We start from the raw sequence: 20,878 nt of genomic DNA, 5'->3' as shown, positions 1-20,878 counted from the left end.
ACTATCTTTGAGTAGTTTAACTCCAGATTGACAGGGTGTAAGATGAGTGTGATCAGCATCCATTCCAGCCTTGTGTAACAAATCTTTAGCATATTTATGTTGAGATAGAAAGAGACCTTTTGGAACATAACGAATTTCTAGGCCAAGAAAGAAGTGAAGAGCACCCAAGTCTTTCATATCAAATTCTTTTTGTAATCCTGCTTTTACTTCTGAGATTAAGCTTTCATTATCTCCTGTAATTATAATATCATCAACATAGAGCAACAGGTATACTCTAGAGGTGACTGATGTTTTGATGAACAAAGATGGATCTGCATGAAATGATTTAAATCCAATGGTAGGCAAGAAGGAAGTGAACCTGTCATTCCATGCTCTTGGAGCTTGTTTTAATCCATAGAGTGACCTTTGCAATTTGCAAACATATGATGGAAATGTTGAATCTTCAAAACCACCTGGCTGAGACATATAAACTTCTTCATTAAGTTGACCATGTAGGAAGGCATTTTTAACATCCATTTGATGTAGTTTCCAACCATAATGAGCAGCAACACTAAGAATTAGTCTAACAGTTGTGTGTCGAACCATAGGAGAAAAAGTCTCCTCATAATCACCATATTCTTGACTAAACCCCCTTGCAACTAGTCTAGCTTTATGCCTAGCAACAGAGCCATCAACATTCCTTTTAATCTTGAATATCCACTTGCATGAGACTAGGTTCTTGTCAGGAGGTAAAGGTACAAGGGTCCAAGTTTGTTGTTGTTGTAAGGCATCATATTCCTCGTGCATGGCTTGTTTCCACTGAGGTATTTGCAGTGCCATTTTGTAGCTAATTGGCTCAGTTTGAGTAGGATCTGCAGAATCAGATGACATGACAGACAGAAAACATTTCTTCTTAGAGATACCTCTTTTCCCCCTTGTGAGCATATGATGATCATTATGCACAGAATCAGTGAGACCTTCAACTGGATGTAAGACATTGGCTTCTGAGATTTGGGATCTAGTTCTAGTAGGACTGCACTCTAGCACAACAGATATGCTACCGGCACCAGGTTGAGTATTAATGGCAAGAGATCCATCATCTTCACCAAAATGAATGGATGTAGTGGAATTCGGACTGAAGGCAGGAGAAGATTGTGGCAGAATATTAGTGTGAGCTTGTGAGGCACTAGATGAAGTAGTTGCTGAAGCATTGTGATAATGGTCCTGAACTTGTAACTCATTTTGGGAATTGAAGACAGTAATGGTTTGAGATTGTGGGATAGAAGGCTGACCTGAATTAGCTGATGGATGCGAGACAGATGTAGGCATTTGATACTGTGAGATGGACTGAGTTTGAGTAAAGCAAGGTGTTGAAACAGGTCTATGATCTGAATGAGGTGACACAGGAGTAGTATTAGTGGTCACACAGGTTGTGGCATATGGGAAACTCTCTTCATCAAACAGTACATGTCGAGATATAATATACTTCTTAGTTTGAAGATTATAACAAATGTAGCCCTTGTAACCTGCTGCAAATCCCAGAAAAATGCACTTGGCTGTCTTAGGTTGCAACTTATCTGTTCTAGCAGTGAGCAAGGGATAGCAGGCACAACCAAATATCCTGAGTATGTCTAAGGAGGGCTGAGACTTGTAGAGTTTTTCAAAGGGAGACTGCATATGTAGCATTGGTATAGGCATTCTATTAATAAGATATGCACTCAAGGCACAGGCATGATACCAAAACTGATTGGGGACTGAAGCTGTTTGAAGTAAAGTGACTGCTGTTTCTCTTATATGCCTATTCTTCCTTTCTGACACCCCATTCTGTTCAGGAGTATAGGGACATGAAAGCTGATGATTTATACCATTCTGATTGAGAAAGCTCTTGAAAGCATTATTAACATACTCACCACCACCATCTGATCTCAAGATCTTAATTTGTACAGAAAATTGAGTATTCACAAAGGCACACAGAGATTGAAAATAAGTGTTCTCTTATATTCTTATTCTTCATTGGGAACATCCAAGTATATCGAGTACAATCATCAATGAAGAGTATAAAATACCTATATCCATCAATTGATAGACAAGGAGAAGGCCCTCATACATCTGAATGAACAAGTTCAAATGGCACCAAACTTCTGTTTTGTGACTCTGAAAAAGGTAATTTCTTAAACTTGCCTAAATGACATCCTTCACAAACTGAGGTTCCTGACTCATACTTGAATGGAATATTACATTTATTCAACATTTTGTTCACTATATCAGTAGCTGGATGCCCAAACCTTTGATGCCAAATGGACTGTTTGATGTATTTGCCCAGAAAAGCTGTAGCAGAAGCAGTAGATACATTTCCAGAAACTTTAGGTGATTTGAGTGATGGCAGATCAAATGGAATGGGGTACAACCTTTGCTTACTCAGTCCTTTGTATAGTATCTTGCCCAACACCTTGTCTTGAATCACACACATAAACTCATCAAACCATACGGAGCAGTTATTATCTTTGCATAATTGATAAATGGACAAAAGATGAGCAGCTAACTCAGGTATGAGTAACACATTTTGCAACTTTAAGAAACCAAGCATAGCATTACCAATGTGAGTAATATTCATTTGTTTACCATTACCAGCTTGAACAGTGTCAACAAGAGGATATGGAGCAATGTTGTTGAGTAACTGAACTTCATTTGTCATATGGTTAGTGGCACTTGTATCAGCTAACCAATACTGAGGAGCTTGAGTAGCAGCAACCATCATAGCATCATTGCATTACCTGCATTCATTCCATTGCCACCATTGGCCTGAAACTGAGTTTGTTGCTGTAATTGGTTTGGCAAGCCAGCTGGAACTTGTTGTTGTTGCTGATTTGGGAAGCCAATGATGTAATAACATCTCTCAGCTATGTGATTAAATCTGCCACAGACTTGGCATCCTCCATAGTTTTGAGTCATGTTATTCTGCTGTTGATTCATGAGATTTGGTAGTAACCTGCAAGTTCTGGCCCCATGACCATTTTTGCCACATATTTGACACAAGATTCCACCATTGTTTCTATTGTTGTTGAAACCAGGATTGTTGTTGTATCCAACATTGGTGTTCACTCCACCATTATTGAAGCCATTGTTAAGGCCAGTATTGAATCCATTGTTGCCTGTATTTCCCCTTGGGCCAAAGTTGTTTCTGCCATTGCTGAACCTTGGTGGTCCTCTACCAGCATAGAAACCTCCCATATTGATGTTAGGATCAAAGGCATTGAAGGGATTGAATGAGTTGAAGCCATATGGCAGAGCTGGAATTGGAATGTATTGTGTCTGAGTTGAAGTAGGTGCAAAACCAGGAGGAGCAACTGGAGCTGGTGGAATAATAGAGTTGCCTTGCATAGTGGTTGTTGTACTTGGAGTCATTGAATAGTTGGTGCTTGCAGAAGAGCTAGAGCTGGCTTGAGATTGTTTCATTGCAGATGAGTGAGCAGCAGCCATCATGGCAGAAAGAGGAGCTGACTGAAGAGCAGTGGACTCATTTTCTATGTCAATTTCAGCAGCCTTGAGTAAGGTCTTTAGTTCTCCCATAGAACAGCTAACAAACTGAGCACGGATAACTGTTTTAATTGCTGCATACTCGGATGGAAGACCCCTTAAGACAGTGACAACAATATCTTCATCATCAAGAAATACACCAACTGTCTCCAAAGCATCTCTAGCAGCTTTAATCTTGTCAAGATATGACTCAATACTGTCATTTCCTTTCTTCAAGTTATGTAGATTGGACTTAAGTTGCAAAATATTCTGTCTATTTAGAGCTGCAAACTTATTTTTCAGGTTTGTCCACATTTCTTGAGCAGAACGACTGCCTACAGCACAAGACATGGCAATGGGACTCAAGGTTTGACCAATCATGTTGACTATGCTTTGATCCTGAGTTTTCCAAGCTACATATTCACTTGATACAGATCTAGTAGTGCCATCAGCAGACGTGATATACTGAGCATGACAAGGTGTTGTGCCATCAACAAATCCATACAAATTTTGGCCTTTCAAGAATGACTCAAGTCGAAACAGCCACGTAGGGTAATTAGACTCATCAAGTAAAACATTTGGTAGGTAAACTGTGGTCTGAGTAACAGTAGTAGACGCCATGAATAGATCTAAAGTATATGAGTCTTGAGCTTGCAATTAGAGTAACAATAAGCTTCTGAGTAGAAAAATCTTCAAGAACTAAATCAGATAGTACTATTGCAGTAATCTAAGGTAAGATCGAAGCAAACAATAGCTAGATTTGAGCTAAATCTTCAATTTCTTGAGCTAAAACTTCAATTTCCCAAAAACGTAGGGTTTTTGAGCATGAATCAACTAATTTTTCTGAACACTGAGTATGTCAAACACATCAACAATCACTGTATATGTAAATCCAAGTCTTCAATGAAGGAGAGCAACAACAAATTTCAACTATTTTTCACTGCTAGATCTGAAAAATTTGATGAACAACTTCACTTATCTTGTGTAATTTGCAGAATCGAGCTTGAAATTAGTACTGGAGAAGCTTCAAGAATGAAGAACAGAGCTGATGAAGAAGATGAGTGAGCTTTAGGTCACCGATCGAACCTGGCTCTGGATACCATGAAAGCTGAGCTAGAGAGAGAGAACGAGAAAATATCTAGATGCACTTTCTGTTATATTTTGACTTTATGAGTTGATTACAACAGTTTACGTATATATATAGTAGTTGATAACTCTAATCTAATGTACAGGAACGTGACACTTGTCACTCATCTGTGAAGAAGCTAACAACCTTCTAACTAACTATTCTTTACTGCTTAAGCTACCTAACTTACACTAACACTCTTCACAAAGCGGTTTGTGAATGTATATAGATTGGATCCATATTTACTCATGTTCGTGGTTTGAAGTCTACCACAGATGAGCCTACGAGCATTTATGAGGATAATCATGCTCGCTTTGAACAAATGAAGCAAGGCTGCATTAAAGGCGACAACACCAAGCACAATCAGCAACAACAGATTGTCCTTAAGATCAAACAAGATCAAAGTAAACTAGGTTTGATTTGAGGACAGTGTGACAAACTTGTTCACTGAGTCACTACCTAAATTCCACTTTCGAGAAACATGTTGGTAGCATCATTTGAGGAAGTTATCTGAACTCTCATGACGGTTGTCATCAGGGGGAGATGTAGACATCAGGGGGGAGATGTCTACATATATGGTCTCAGAACGTGAATGGTGTGTTGTACTCTCTTTCTCCTTCGACCGAGGTTATTTTTGTCCTACTAGGTTTTTGTTACTCGGCAAAGTTTTTGACGAGGCAACGAGAGGAGCACCACATTTGGGCGACACAAGAGGGAGTGTTTAAGGTAGGCCTCATCAAAAAGGCCGCGGATCAAGTGGGCCGATGGAGGCCCGCCAGCCCTGAGGGCCGAAAGCCCGCCTCGGTGGGCCGATGGAGGCCCGCCAAAAAGCCGGCAAAAATCCGGCCCGGCCCGCCAAAAGCCCGCTAGGCCCGGCCCGTAAAAAGCCCGTAAACTATTATATATATTATATATATATATATATATATATCTATATATGTATGTTGATGTGCTCATATTTTCTTATATTTATATGCCTCTTTCTCTTGGAGTCTTGGTATATATGTGTAGTCCTCCTTATTTATGGTTCATTTATGTTAGTTTAGTGTCTTTGTAGGTGTGTTTCAAAGAAAGAAGAAAAGAAGCTAAGCTGAGCTAACTAACACAGAAAATTGTTGCGCAGAACACCTAACTTCTTTGAATTACTGGGAACTTCTCGGATGGAATTAGAATCTGTAGTCTATATGCACGGAAAGTCCTATGTGTCTAGTTTCTGAGGAAATTTACGGTTTGTGATTCTGACTTTTCTAGAAGGAGTTATGGCAATTTAAGTGAAGGCAGTTCAGCTTGGACGGGAATCTGCAACATCTTTTACAAGTTCATGTCTAGAACATAACTTCGCTGAATTACTGGGAACTTCTCGGATGGAATTAGAAGCTATACCCTATATGCACAGAAAGCCCCATGTGTCTAGTTTCTGAGGAATTTTACGGTTTGCTATTCCGACTTTTCTAGAAGGAGTTATGGCAATTTAAGTGAAGGCAGTTCAGCTTGGACGGGAATCTGCAACATCTTTTACAAGTTCATGTCTAGAAGGCCAAACACATATATTTGAAAATCTTCAGTGTGCCGCATCATCATTATTGAAGATTCAGGACTTTTAGATATGTTTATATATGTGTGTGTTTATATATATATATATATATATATATATATATATATATATATATATATATATACAGATCATATCCAGAGCGAGGCATCGCTTTGAAATTTCAGAGCGAGGTTAGGGTTTAGGGTCACTTTTCGGTCTCATATCCACATCTCAACCGTTCAGTTTTTAAGTACTAATGTATAGATCATCTCTGCAAAATTTCAACGAAATTGATGGTCTTTAAGGTATCTAACTCGCTTAAACCAATGGACGAACTGAATCTGTCCAACCTGAACCGTACTAGCTTTAAGGCAGTTATCAATGCCTTAACGACCATCAATTTGGCTGCAATGTTGTAGAGATGATCTATACATTAGTACCTAGAAACTGAACGGTTGAGATGTGGATATGCGACTGAAAAGTGACCCTAAACCCTAACCTCACTCTGAAATTTCAAAGCGATGCCTCGCTCTGGATAGGATCTGATATATATGTGTGTGTGTGTGTGTGTGTATCTTTGTGTGAGTGTGAATTTGTTATAATTTGGCTTATGGTGAAATTGGAAGTTCTCATACTTCTATATAGAATATGTGCATATATATTCTACATGTCATGAATACGGTTGACCGATTCGATCGGATTCAAAAATATGGTGAAATTAGCTAAATTTTTTACCACACTCATAATTTATTATAATAATGTCATCCAACGGTTGGTTTTTCCATTTTATTTGAATTGATAGAGGTTGCCCTTTGGAGTGTATGATATATAAATATAGGTTTATAAGAGTAATTAAGTTTGACCTAGTTGATCGAACTCGAAACGAGACCCAAATTGGCTGGATTTTCTACAACCACCATAAAACATTACAATCTCTCCATTGAGCGGTTGGTTTCTCCGAATTCATGTTCCACTTCATGGTTGCTTTAGAATGAACCTCAACCATTTAAATGCAATGTATAAGTCATACAACTTTAGGAGGCAAATTAGTATAGGCCAACGTATTTGTAATTAAAATTGAAATTTTTATCTTATGTCCACTCACATCCATTGATGGAACATTTACATACTTGATGTGAAAAAATAAGCACGTTCGCGGTCGTCATGTCATCGGTCAACCAAGAAGACATATAAGTGACAACGGTTGACCAATTCGATCGGATTCGAAAATATGGAGAAATTGGCTAAATTTTTTACCACACTCATAATTTATTGTAATAATCACATCCACCGGTCGGTTTTTTCATTTTATTTGAATTTATAGAGGTTGCTCTTTGGAGTGTATGATATATAAATATAGGTTTATAAGAGTAACTAAGTTTGACCTAGTTGATCGAATTCGAAACGAGAACTAAATTGGCTGGATTTTTTACAACCACCATAAAACATTACAATCTCTCCATCGAGCGGTTGGTTTCTCCAAATTCATCTTCCACTTCATGGTTGCTTTAGAATGGACCTCAACAATTTAAATGCAATGTATGAGTCATACAACTTTAGGAGGCAAATTGGTATAGGCCAACGTAATTGTAATTAAAATTGAAATTTTTATCTTATGTCCACGCACATCCATTGATGGAACATTTACATACTTGATGTGAAAAAATAAGCTCGTTTCGCCGTCGTTATGTCATCGGTCAACCAAGAAGACATATAAGTGACAACGGTTGACCAATTCGATCGGATTCGAAAATATGGTGAAATTGGCTAAATTTTTTACCACACTCATAATTTATTGTAATAATCACATCCACCGGTCGGTTTTTTCATTTTATTTGAATTTATAGAGGTTGCTCTTTGGAGTGTATGATATATAAATATAGGTTTATAAGAGTAACTAAGTTTGACCTAGTTGATCTAATTCGAAACGAGAACTAAATTGGCTGGATTTTTTACAACCACCATAAAATATTACAATCTCTCCATCGAGCGGTTAGTTTCTCCAAATTCATCTTCCACTTCATGGTTGCTTTAGAATGGACCTCAACAATTTAAATACAATGTATAAGTCATACAACTTTAGGAGGCAAATTAGTATAGACCAACGTATTTGTAATTAAAAATTGAAATTTTTATCTTATGTCCACACAAATCCATCTATGAAATATTTACAAACGTGATGTAAAAAAATAAGCAAGTTTTGCAGTCATCACACCATCGGTCAACCAAGAAAACATGCAAGTGACTATGGTTGACTAATCCGATCGGGTTTGAAACTATGGTGAAATTGACTAAATTTTTAACCACACGTATAATTTATTGTAATAATCACATCTAACGGTCGGTTTTCCTATTTTCTTTGAATTGCTAGAGGTTGCTCTTTGGAGTGTATGATATATAAATATAGATTTATAAAAAATGAGTGTCTTTAAAAATTTATTTATAAATAAATTAGTGTCTATATATAAATATAGATTTTTTTTTGGTACAATATAGATTTGTTCCGTTTGGTTGTATTTGATCATTATCCAATGAATTTTCAAAGCTTTATTAAAAAAAAAATATTAGTGTCTTTAAATATTTATTTATAAATAAAGCCCGCAAGGCCCGGCTCGAAAAAGCCAGCAAGGCAAGGCCCAGCCCGGCCCGAAAAAGCCCGCTATATATGGACGGGCTTGGATCCTTTGATTTATAATAAAGTCCGGCCCGGCCCGGCCCGCCACTATTTAAAAATGTAACAAGGCTCGGCCCAGCCCGGCCCGTTGACGAGGCCTAGTTTAAGGACATCTAGTTTGTGTGTCTGACCCAAACTTTGATTATTTGTCTGAGTTTTAATAGAGTTAGTCTTACAGATATTCTCGGAGATATTATATTCATTGTATGATTTAGTTTCTTTGTAAAACTCAGATTCTCTGTTTGTAGTCATCTATATAAAGAGACCTCTATTATCATTGAAAGAACAACTCATTATTCCAATTCTCACTGTTGTTCTCTCTACATCCATTTTTCCTAAAACATTTATTTATTCTTTCATTTTTCTCTCTTTGTCTTTTCATATAACTTGACAAAGTCTATTAATAATTAAAAAAATTTGGAGGTCCAAATATCAAATTTGGAAGTCCAAGTAGAACCACCCATACAATAAATACCCATTCTTCATTTAAAAAAGAAAAATGGGCCGAGTCACCCGAGTGAAACATACATCCCAAGAAATAAATAATAAATGGGCCAAATACAAAGGCCCAACAACCAAGTACAATTAAACAAATATGTAGCCCAAATCGGACCCTAGTCTTAAAACTAACACCCAAATCCACGTGAATATCTAAACAACTTCCATCGTTGTCTTGCTTCCACCGAACAGCTTTGAGGTGGTCCATCCCTGGCCTTCTCCAATTTCTCTGTTGAAAAGAAACATTTGAGCTTCTTCGACCTGCTACCAAGAGAAGATGGGCCCAAGGATGTACTCCATGCCACCCTCCAGCTTCGTGGAGTCGGGTCGTATTGTATTCGTAAAACTGATCGATTTCTTTTTCAAGGGTGTTTGGCTATAGGGTGCTGCCTATTGGTGGAGATGCTCTTAAGGGTGCATGTCTATATTGTTGTCATGCTATGGTTCAATATTGATTCTCTAAGACTCTAATTACTAACCCAAATTGTGCTACGCAGGTTGTTTGCTTGTCTCGTGACTTGTGAGTTGTTTATTATGCAGGTTTCTTCTCCTTCTATTCTTGTGACACTAGCTTGGAATATCAAACTTCCCATTGAATGGACTGCACCCTTGGAATCCTCTAAGCAGCGGCCCCGGTGCGTAACAAGAACGAGCTTACGAGCCCACTGAGGACATTTCTGCCAAACTAAAGAGTGTTTTCCTTTTAATGGATGAAATCTTCTCCAAAACGAAGAAGAAGATCTCGGTTACTCATGAAAACAAATAGTTGCTACGTTTCTATAATTTCTGAACGTAACCTTTCTCAAGAGCTGCTATCGAAGATCTAGTTTCAATCGATTATTTTAGTACTTCAAAAAAAAAAATTTGATTATTTTTGTTTCTGTGACCCAAGAGTAAAGTTGCTAAAACTTGATTGAGATGAATTAAGTCATAGGAGAAAGTCTTGAGTACGGCAGATGCAAGGAACAAGTGGAACTGGATGACCAATCAGATCTTTAGCATGGGGTATTTTGGGTATGTCAACTTTAAAAAATAGAGGCAGTTTTGGAATAAATTTTTTTTTTGTGAATTCTGATTAGACAGCGGCGCGTTCACGTGGTGCGGCTGCCGTATGTAAGAATTTTTCGTGCAGCTGCCGTATATAAGAATTTTTCTCAAGTCAATTGGCACACAAGCGTGGAGTGGGCATTAGATTCTGGACATTGCAGTAGACACTGCATTTTTTTTTTTTGATTGAGGAGAAAAGGAATTACAACAAGAAACCGTTGGACAACCAAGGTTAACAGAAACAGTAGACGCGCATTGGTGGGTGTAGTATGCATGTAATTACTTAGGGTATTATAATTTTCTTTGGTCTTACGTAGGCGGCCTGCAATATCAAAATGATTATAAAAGTAAATAAAAACAAAAGAGAAAAAAATATATATATAAAAAGAGACTGATTGATTGACCATGTATTGTCCCATCACAAAGGTCGTGATGATTACCAAAATTTAAAGTTTGTACCCAATTTCTGAAAAGATCCTAATCCTCACTCACCCACGCGCCCAACACCGATTCAAATTTCTTCTGGGATTGTGAGTTGTGTGGAATACACTCTCTTCTCTGCAAGAGTGAAACTGGAAAGTTAATATTCTCATGCTAGTGTATTGTCTGTCAAAACCCAGTACTGGAATAATTGCTCAATTCCTCTCCCATCTCTTTTCACCGGAACTGAAGCAACAACTCATACACACACAGAAAAGCTAAACCCTAGCTACCTGCCTAGCCCTAGCAATTGGCTTAGCTCCTAAACATACAATATTACAATACAATACCATACAACACAAAACTACAGAATAAAGAAAGGATGGAAGGAGAGAGATCATGCATTGAAAAAGAAAAACCCAATCTAGATTCTGGGTTTTGTACCCATATATGCAGCTCTACTTGCAAAGCTGTTTTATGGTTTTTTTTTCAACTCACCTACAAGCATCAAAAGATCTTGTTCGGCTATTCTATTGATCCTATTTCTACATTGGATTTCCCATATGAGTTTCAGACCTAAGAACCTAGGTAGTTTATTATGACTTATGACTTATGTTGTGGCCCTGAATATTGCAATCTTAGTACTAAGGGTGATTGTGGAAAGATTATCTTCTTAAATATAGGGTAACTTTTGGTAAAAATATCGTTGAACCAGTCATTATATAATAATACGTACAGTAAATCAAAGCTGAAATGTCATTACCAGATTTGCTGCTACTTGCTGGCTAGAGTGGTCGCTTTCTAAATGATTATTATCCTTCTTCTGAAAGTTTTGCATGTTATAATTCAAATTAACAATGCCATGATTAATTTGCATTGAATATCTTCTGAAACCTAGCAGGAATTTGGTATCAGCATCACTGTATGCATCAGACTATCAGAAAATTCAAACCCCACGTAGTAATGCATATGGTCCATAACATATCGACAGGGAATGATGAAGAATCATAAAGGCAAATTGACTCTGATGATTTGCTATATACTCACAAACCGCTTTGCCCTTTGCATGCTTACTGTTCCTCTTTTACAAACTTACAAGCCTTCATTATTGCAAGAACCAATCCAACCATATAGAGCGTTGGCTTCTCACTTGTTTTTTATAATTATTGGCATGCATTTAAAATCTGAGAAACTTGAAAATCTGAAAAACCTTTTATTCTTTCGAATGAATTGAATTGCGTAATTGAGAAGGTAAAAGATATGAGACAGAGAGAGAGAGAGAGAGTCAGAACGACAGAGAAGGATGGTAAGTCACATTACTACTCATCACACCTCTCTGCAGCTTTCTTCTGCTGTCTACGTACGTCACTCACTCTTCCCCCTTCTCTCAAGTCACTAGTCACTACCACACCATGCAATACATATACCTCATATTCCCAATACTCTCTCTCTCTCTCTCTCTTCCTAGCTAGCCATAGCTATGACCAATCTGATGCTCTAGTCTGTTTGACTTTATTAATAATAAAAACATATTTGGAATATATATATATATATATATATATATGTCAGCCCTTTCTGTTTTATTTTATTATATTTTATATTCTTCTCTGTTTTCAGTCTCTCTAATTTCACTATATATAACCCCCATCCATCTCTTCACATACCATGTCTTCTCCCATATACATCACTTCACTGGCACCTTATAAGCAAACACTAGTCCTCTTCAATTCAATGCCTCCTGTCTTTTCTTTCTCATCCCCTAATTCGCTGGTCAAATATGACTTGCTATCACCTGAGAAGTCACTTCCAATTTCTTGGATAAAATACCACAAATGGAGAATGAAGGAGAAGCAGCAGCAGCTTCAGCCTGTGAAGTTGATTTTTATTTGATGGTGCTATCCTAACTGAGCTTTCCAGCCCTCTTTTTTTGTTTCTTTCTTTTCTCTGTTGTTTGGTTTTGCATTTTGCATTTCCTCCGAGACGTTTTACTTCTCCTCCTCTATGGTTCCTTCTTTGCGAATCCGCTCACCATTTCCCCTTGCATTTTCATCTCTCCTTCTGTCAATTGTCTGTAGCTTTCTTCTCGTCCCTCTTTCTTGACCTTGCAAGACTTTTCAGTCGGTCCACAGCCTCTCTAACCTCCCTCTACACCGTTCTTAACCATCCTTGTCTATCCCTCTTGAGCTTTATGTACTGTACTCCAGCTGCACCATTTTTTGTTCAATATTTGGATATGATGCATGTGCATGAGTGCATCATCTCAAGGAATGTAATATACTGCTGTAACATTGGCTTGAATAGAAGTTCAGGTGTTTCTTGAGTTTGTTTGATATGGAATTTATGTATGTACCCTCATGTAATGTGTAATAATCGGTGGAGCAAAAAGACCAGCAGACAGTAGTTCCTGGGAATGTTTGTTGTACCGCATGACCAGAGATTGGGACAATATTTCATGCTTTGTATCCACCAGACTCGAATTATTTATGTAGGATGAGTTAAATGTCTCTTTTTTTTTTTTGAAATTGAGTGAAATGTTTGTAAGCTAGATTCCCAATTCTTCTGTTCAAAATATAATGTACAAACAATTTTATTGGCCAAAACTGGGAGTTTATCAGTGAATTCACTGAAGATTTTTTTTCCTTCTTGGTACAGATTTCTTTTGAATGAATATATATTTACAGCTTTGCTCCATCCAATTATCACCGCAGTAGCAAATGATTTGAGTCACACCATGGCCAAAACTGAGATGGAAATGCGTTTAAAAGAACTCGAGAGTCCAGAAGAAAAAAAAAATACAAATAAGAAGGAAAAAAAAAATGCAAATAAGAAGAAAACAATGTTATTCAGCATCCGCTGCTAGTCATTGCTTGTTGATTGAGTGCAGACAGCCATGACCTTCTGCCCTCAGGCTGAGAAGTTGTTCGTCTAAAGCCTGATCTCAAACATCTACGAGCAGAGCACGGAACCAAACAAGGTGTAATGTTTGAAACTCCTCCCATGCAAAGGCCATAGTTGAGTTTGATAGATGGGAACTTCTGGAAGCTCTGGGACCGGAAATATCCCAGCGAACATTTCCGAGAGGAACGAAAACTGGGCTTGCATAAAGGGGTGGTTATTGAGGAGGTTGTCTCTGGTTCCTCGGTAGAACAGCGGCAAAATGATAGGGATAAACTAGTTTTTGCCATCCCCTTCACCATTGGTCTTGTTTTTAGAAGCTTCGCAAATGAAACTATGCCATTCCGGCAGAGAGGACATGCAATTGATCCCAAGGGACCACGCGCCACAACCGTGCTGCAGTTTGTCGAACAAAGGTACAGGGCACAACTTATGCAGAACTCATGATCACAACCTGCACCATGAAATCTGTTAATGTCCTTGGAAACAGACAAATTTATGCATAACAGAACTATGTGGCAATGGAGCACAAGAACAAATCATTCTAAGGAAACTATGTGTTACCTAGTGAGCACTTAACTGTGAAGTTTCAAAAACAGGAAATTATCTATCTATAATAACAAGTTTGCTCAACTCAAGGCTGTTATTAGTTCAGTTTATTTCCGTCTGGAAATCATTCATGTGGTAGCTTCATGTTCTCAGAGTTGCTCATCGTTTCAAACGTCTTTTCCATTTTCAAAGTTACCCTTGTGATATCAAACTAATGTACCCAATACATTTTACTTCATCTAGATTCCAACTGCAAGTTACACCACCTCAAAAATGCTGCCCTCTAATAATTATCAGCACCAAACTGCACCTTAACTCACCATCAGTATTCTCTGTAGATGTAAGAGGCTTCAAAGGAAATTTTAATGGCCAAAATCAAGTACATTAAGCATACAAATGATCCTAAACAAGGAACAAAAGGAAGGGCTGCCTTCTTAAATTTGAAGTCATCTCACTTTTGAAAGAAACGTCAACATAGAGCCATGGAAATGGAATGTCCAACTGAAAAACAATCTAAAGAAAACACCCATTAATTAGCAGCTCCAAACCTTTAGAGGCCCAACTACTTCTTCCAGTGAAGATGACTCAACTTGAGAACACAGAAACTGCAATTCAATAATACTACCTCATGTAGGGCACCATAGAACAATGACCAAACTAAACTAAGATAAGATCTGGAAGTTCTATTCCCATCAAACACAGCTCAATTTGCATATGCAATGCCGGTTCATTCATAATCACAATCATACCTAAAGAAGCCATCCATGAATAACAGGAGAAAGAACATGAGCACTGAAGCTACAGCTATAACAATACTTGTCCAGTTAAAGTGGAAAAATGCTTCCTTTTACATGATAAGATTTAACATTAAAATTCCTACTGTAGGTGAAGCCACTTATTATGTTCAAAAGCCTTAACATGGGAACTGACCACTGCACTTAACCAAATATAGAGCATTCAGTAAATGCATTTGCCTCCAAGCTAGACTAATGCTATACTATTACCTCCACTTCTACCTGCATCACCAGTACTTAATTGGAGCCCTCACAATGCAAGTATGTATTTGCATTTGCTAAACGGGCATTAAGAATGCTGGATAAACATCATTCATTCTCTTCTCCACCAGTACACATTTATTTATTCTCTTTCAAAAACAATCTTTGAATGCAAAGATTGAGATGCAACCCCAAAACCAGTCAACTTCAGCACTCTTAAAACTTGTCTAATTTGTATACAAATACATATCACGAAGTTTAGACAGAGATGGATAGTTGTGTTGACAATCTTCTAAGAAAAATTTACCTTCTGCAGCCACGGTGCACTGTCTTTCCAAACAGACAACGCATGGATCTTCGCATGCAGGTAAAGAATCATTGTTCCTCCATCCACATTCTCTGGAAATGGCACCAATACTAGAGTTATAAGGTTAAAGTATACAAACCCAAATTGGTTAATGCCAAATTTGTTATAAGAGGTTTCAAGAGAAAAAGAGTGTAGGGAAAAGCCTTATTCTATTGAAAATATGACCAAAACAAAAGAGTTTATTTGACAGGAAAAACTATTTTCTGCATTACCAACAAATACATGTTTTCTGAGCCATACAGTTTGTCAAACTTGCTTGTATCAAAATCTATCACAAAAATAAGTGACTTATAAAGAGATATTTACAACTGAAAGTTATTCACATGGAGTAAAAACATGTCAAAATGACAGGTTCATGCACCAAGAAGAATAATTTGATCTAAGAGCTCATGTTAATATAGCTTCGGCTGTTTGTTTATTTCTGACCTGATCTATTGATTTGAGACAATCAGAGTTACAGAATTCTTGAGTGGAATGAGTTTAGATATTACAAATAATTCTATAGTGTAGTATTAGCAACAGAATTAACACAATGTACTTGCCTAGCAATCTTCACAATGCTCATTAGGGGAAGGGATAGGTATGGCGAAGGAAGACTAGGAAGTATCTGTGACTGGCCTTCTTGCTCCGAGCTAAGGACTTCCTCAAGCCAATCTCTATGCCATGAACGAGCCACCATCAAGGGCGTCCATCTTTGAACAAATAACAAAATCAACCGGCTCAGTTAAGAACTGATAGTGAATAAAGAAAGAATAAACAGACAAAAAATTGAGGCTTAACCAAAAGGTTCAAGTATCTCAGTAGAACTAGAGCCAGTAATACAACCTAGTATATAAGGGGTATACAACTAATCTCTTAAGGAACTGCAGATAAAAACGTACCAAACTCATTATGTCAAGGAAAAGATACAATAGATCATTGAACTAACATCCAAACTTTACTGCCCCATGATTAGACATTTTACACTGTGCATCTATCTAATTGTTGATTTAGTTGACATTTACAGGCTCAACATTGCTTAATCAGAGCTTATAAGACAAGCAGACAGGTGAATGGAGACACAGAAAGATACAGGTGCAACCCCACCCTCACCCCACATATCAACAAATATATGCATAATCGGGGGTTGGAAGATCCAAACCCAGGACCTTCTAAGGCAGACAATAGTATCCACACTAAACAAATGAATTTGGGGACATGTAGCAATACCAACGCTCTGGAATCCATGTAAAATAGGTCAAAGTATTATTTAAAGAGCTCTGGAAAGTGAAAGTTACAGTAGCTTTCCAAATAAATCAAAACTGAAGGAGTTCGAAACATATACCGGTTTGCATTTTCAGCTTTCAGACTGGCACCCCTGGAAATCAAAATCTGACCACAGCATCAAACATTAGTAACAATCATCATGATGCCTGTAAGGTTGTAGCATTTTAGAGCATATCTTTAATAAAACTAAGAGCATACTTGACAACACTGGGCATTTCCTCCACATGCAGCATAATGTAGGGCTGTGCTTCCAGCCCCTGCAAATTAAAGTGATCAGTTATTGGAGATGTAACTGCAAAATCATCGGGGAATGATGGGAGTCTTAACCTTTCATGATGATAATCAACGACATCACATGGAACTACATAAAAATAATTAAAAAAATGTCTTCATAAGTAATTTAGAAATGCACCACTATGAATCTATGACTGTGCTCTCTTTCTATACCAGAGCACAAAAGGAATCACACTTAAAAAGGTTCCCAGAAGGCTTGGAATAAATATTGAATCTATGGTATACTACTTAATATGCCTGATCTAATTCCAATATTCTAATACAACTCAATTGATTTACCAAGGCAAGTAATAAATTAAAGTTAAACCATACGAGATTTTCAATTATCTGAATCATAATTGGACAGTGCTATTTGCTGGAAAAAAAAGAAGAAGATGAATTAAATTTGTTACCTATTAAATCAATTGTAGCTCCATCTTCCACAGTAATTGCAAAAACAGAAGCCCCCAAATCCAAAAGTAGTTGTACAGTTTCAAGATGACCATTTAGTGCTGCCATATGCAGAGCAGTGATTCCTCCATCAGCAGGCCTATTAATTATCTGACCCAAAACACTGGAAATGGGGAAGGAAAATAAATTAATTAAGAGTATTGGAAAATACAAGGAGGGTGAAAAAAGAAATGGATGTTGAATTACTCATGATCAAACTCTGTAATTGGTTCTTCATTCTCTAATTCATTCCTTAACATACTCCAAAAATCCGGAGAGCTGGGAATGTAATCAGCAAGGAGGATTCTGATGCACCGAGTATGACCATTCAAAGCAGCAAAGTGGAGTGCAGTACCCCCATTCAGATAATCTGCTCTGTGAATCTAAATCCAGTTTTCAAAAATGTCACATTTCTTAACCACATTATTGTTTCAGGACTACTGGAAAAATGGCTTATGAGTATACAATCTTACGGTGGCTTTAAACAGAATCAGGGTCAGAACAACCTCCCAATGACCATGTTGGCAAGCTTGCATCAAAGCAGTCTGTACATCAAGATTTAAAGCACAGTATAAATGTGTTGATGGAAAGCTTGTTTCTAAACCATAAGAAAGCAATTTTGACGAGGTAAACGCCCATATTAATTGAAAAAATGCCAAGAGTTTCACTTCTAAAATTACCTGACCACGATAATTCCTGAGATTAATATCAACTCCAGACTCAAGCAAGAGTGAAACTATCTAAGGATGCCAAACAAAAAACAATCACATCAAAACCAGATAAGCAAAAGTATGTAAAACACAAGGAGATCAATCTCTGAAACTGGCATTTGATAAACATATATACCTCATGGTGGCCCTGAGCTGCAGAATAATGGAGTGGAGAATTCCGAACACCAAAAGTGGAGTACCTTGCTAGACGAGGATTACATTCCAACAAGGCCTTGGCCTCTTGAAGATCTCCATCTCTTGCTGCTGAAACTAACCGCTCCCCAGATGCTGAGCATCCGAAAGAGTTTCCCATAACGCTTAGAAATTTCATGCCCACCCCAAAATTGAGAGAATACTACAATCAGTACAAACTAAACCTGATTTTCCTCAAATGCAAGACGACCCTTACATAGAGATAAAAGACCTTGGGAGATGAAGTTGTATATACATGAAAATAAAGGTCGTTGGTTCCCTTTACCAAAGCAGAAACAACTACCCACAACGGTTTCTGAAAAGGAAATTGGTTGTAACGGTAAGAATCCCTATGTGTTATTCCAATGGGACAGGGAGTGAGTGAGACTTGTTCTTCTTCTGCACATAAACCTTTTTATCAGAGCAAAAGAAGAACAAACCACTATCTAACTGCCAATAAAAAATTTGTTTAAAAATTGAATGTTAAAACATTTTTTCCGTGAACTTCAAGAAAACCAAATAAAACACACAAGAAGCGTCAAAACTCTATCAAACAAAATCCCATTTCGTCACACCCATTGTCCCCAGAGAATCATAACATTTCAAACCCACTTGGGCACTAGCACTACCAGACATTCCTCCCAGAATCAAGGCTTCCAATACAGACAATACCCAATTCTTCCCCAAAAATCAAAACCTTCAATGCCTACATGCGAATTGAATCAATCCCCAGTTTTCAGATATGCCATAAAGGATCAAAACCTTCAAAACCCAGATGGCATATCCCCTTCTTTTGGGGTTTCTTGATCATCTTCTAAAGGAAAAAGACCACAGATAGATCATACTATAATGGGTGTAGGCAAAAGGAAGGAATGAATGGATGGATTGGAATAAGGTAGGAATTTTTGGCATCAAAAGAGGAAAAGAAACTCTAAAAGGGATAAAGGGGGTGATTTATTTGCAACTCCTTCCTTAATATCAACCAACAATAGGAGGAGGAGGAGAGGATGCCTGCAAGAATAGCGTGTCTCCATGATGGGATATTATTAGGCAGTCAACCTAGTAGTTGGCTTGTTCTTTTCGCATCCCTGTCTCTCCCTCCATTTTTACTTCCCGGAGAAATTTTACCTAGTCCACGCACGTCGGCTGACTTGGCTCATCCACATTATTTTGTCTTTTTTTTCTTTTTCTTTTTCTTTTGACAAGAAAGAGAGATTGTGTTGATCTCAAAATTGGCACTATCATTTATCATTAATACAGAGGTTAATACATTGTCGCTCACTTATTCAAAACGAGTTAAAAAGTCTCTGATCTTGAGCAAATAAATGAATCTTTCACCGTCAATACACTTAATTGTGGTAATGCCGAAAAGATCTTTCATTAAATGATTATATGAAAATTTTATGATTTGTCAGCTCAAAAATCAAAGGGAGCTTATATTCATACCTCCAAATTTGGCTAATACATTGTCGCTCACTTATTCAAAACGAGTTAAAAAGTCTCTGATCCTGAGCAAATAAATGAATCTTTCACCGTCAATACACTTAATTGTGGTAATGCCGAAAAGATCTTTCATTAAATGATTATATGAAAATTTTAGGGGTCGTGACCACTTACCCAATTTTAGTCTACAAATTGTCCATTTACTCCACCTAGAGTTTTTTAACCCCATTTACCCAATCTAACAGTGTTTGACAGTATTACCCTTATTTTAACTAATAAATTACACTCATCTCTCTCTCTCTCTCTCTCTCTCTCTCTCTCTCTCTCTCTCTCTCTCTCTCTCTCTCTCCCCTCCCTTCTTCGATCTATTCTCTCTCTCCTCCCCCTCACCGATTTCTTCATCGGAAACCGAATCGTCATTCTGCCATCCCCGCCGCCGCCTCCTCCAAGCAAATCGATCCCCAACTTGGATCTGTGAAACCCAGTCCAGATCGGATCAGTCCGATCCGTTGAGATCCAAGCCGCCACAGATACGACGTCGTCGGGCAACCCTCAAACCTGCACCTCCAAGCCATTCCACGCACGTCAGCTGACTTGACTCATCCTCATTATTTTGTCTTTTTTTTTCTTTTGACAAGAAAGAGAGATTGTGTTAATCTCAAAATTAGTACTATCATTAATACATTGTCGCTCACTTATTCAAAATGAGTTAAAAAGTCTCTGATTCTGAGCAAATAAATGAATCTTTCACAGTCAATACACTTAATTGTGGTAATGCCGAAAAGATCTTTCATTAAATGATTATATGATAATTTTATCATTTGTCAGCTCAAAAATCAAAGGGAGCTTCTATTCATACCTCCAAATTTGGCATTTGCACCTCCATACTTAATAGACCTCTAACTTACTTTTACAAATAACCAATTTGCTATCTATACCTCTCT

The 20,878-nt window shown here is 37.6% G+C and overlaps 1 protein-coding gene across 1 annotated transcript; it reads right to left on the bottom strand.

Moving 5' to 3' along the window:
- Nucleotides 1-13,365: 13,365 nt before the first annotated feature.
- LOC112198098 (E3 ubiquitin-protein ligase XBAT32) lies at nucleotides 13,366-19,547 on the bottom strand. The gene is made up of 10 exons (XM_024339148.2): nucleotides 18,436-19,547; nucleotides 18,270-18,329; nucleotides 18,063-18,134; nucleotides 17,797-17,972; nucleotides 17,553-17,713; nucleotides 17,065-17,123; nucleotides 16,925-16,971; nucleotides 16,143-16,292; nucleotides 15,541-15,632; nucleotides 13,366-14,143 (listed from the first exon to the last, which is right to left on the bottom strand). The coding sequence occupies exons 1-10, from the start codon at nucleotides 18,628-18,630 to the stop codon at nucleotides 13,638-13,640; spliced, it is 1,518 nt and encodes a 505-aa protein (XP_024194916.1). The 5' UTR covers nucleotides 18,631-19,547; the 3' UTR covers nucleotides 13,366-13,637.
- Nucleotides 19,548-20,878: the final 1,331 nt, after the last annotated feature.

Source organism: Rosa chinensis, chromosome 4 (assembly GCF_002994745.2).
Source record: "Rosa chinensis cultivar Old Blush chromosome 4, RchiOBHm-V2, whole genome shotgun sequence".
Taxonomy (NCBI): domain Eukaryota; kingdom Viridiplantae; phylum Streptophyta; class Magnoliopsida; order Rosales; family Rosaceae; genus Rosa; species Rosa chinensis.
Note: the sequence above shows the minus strand (reverse complement) of the source record. Positions and strands in the feature narration are given on the sequence as shown.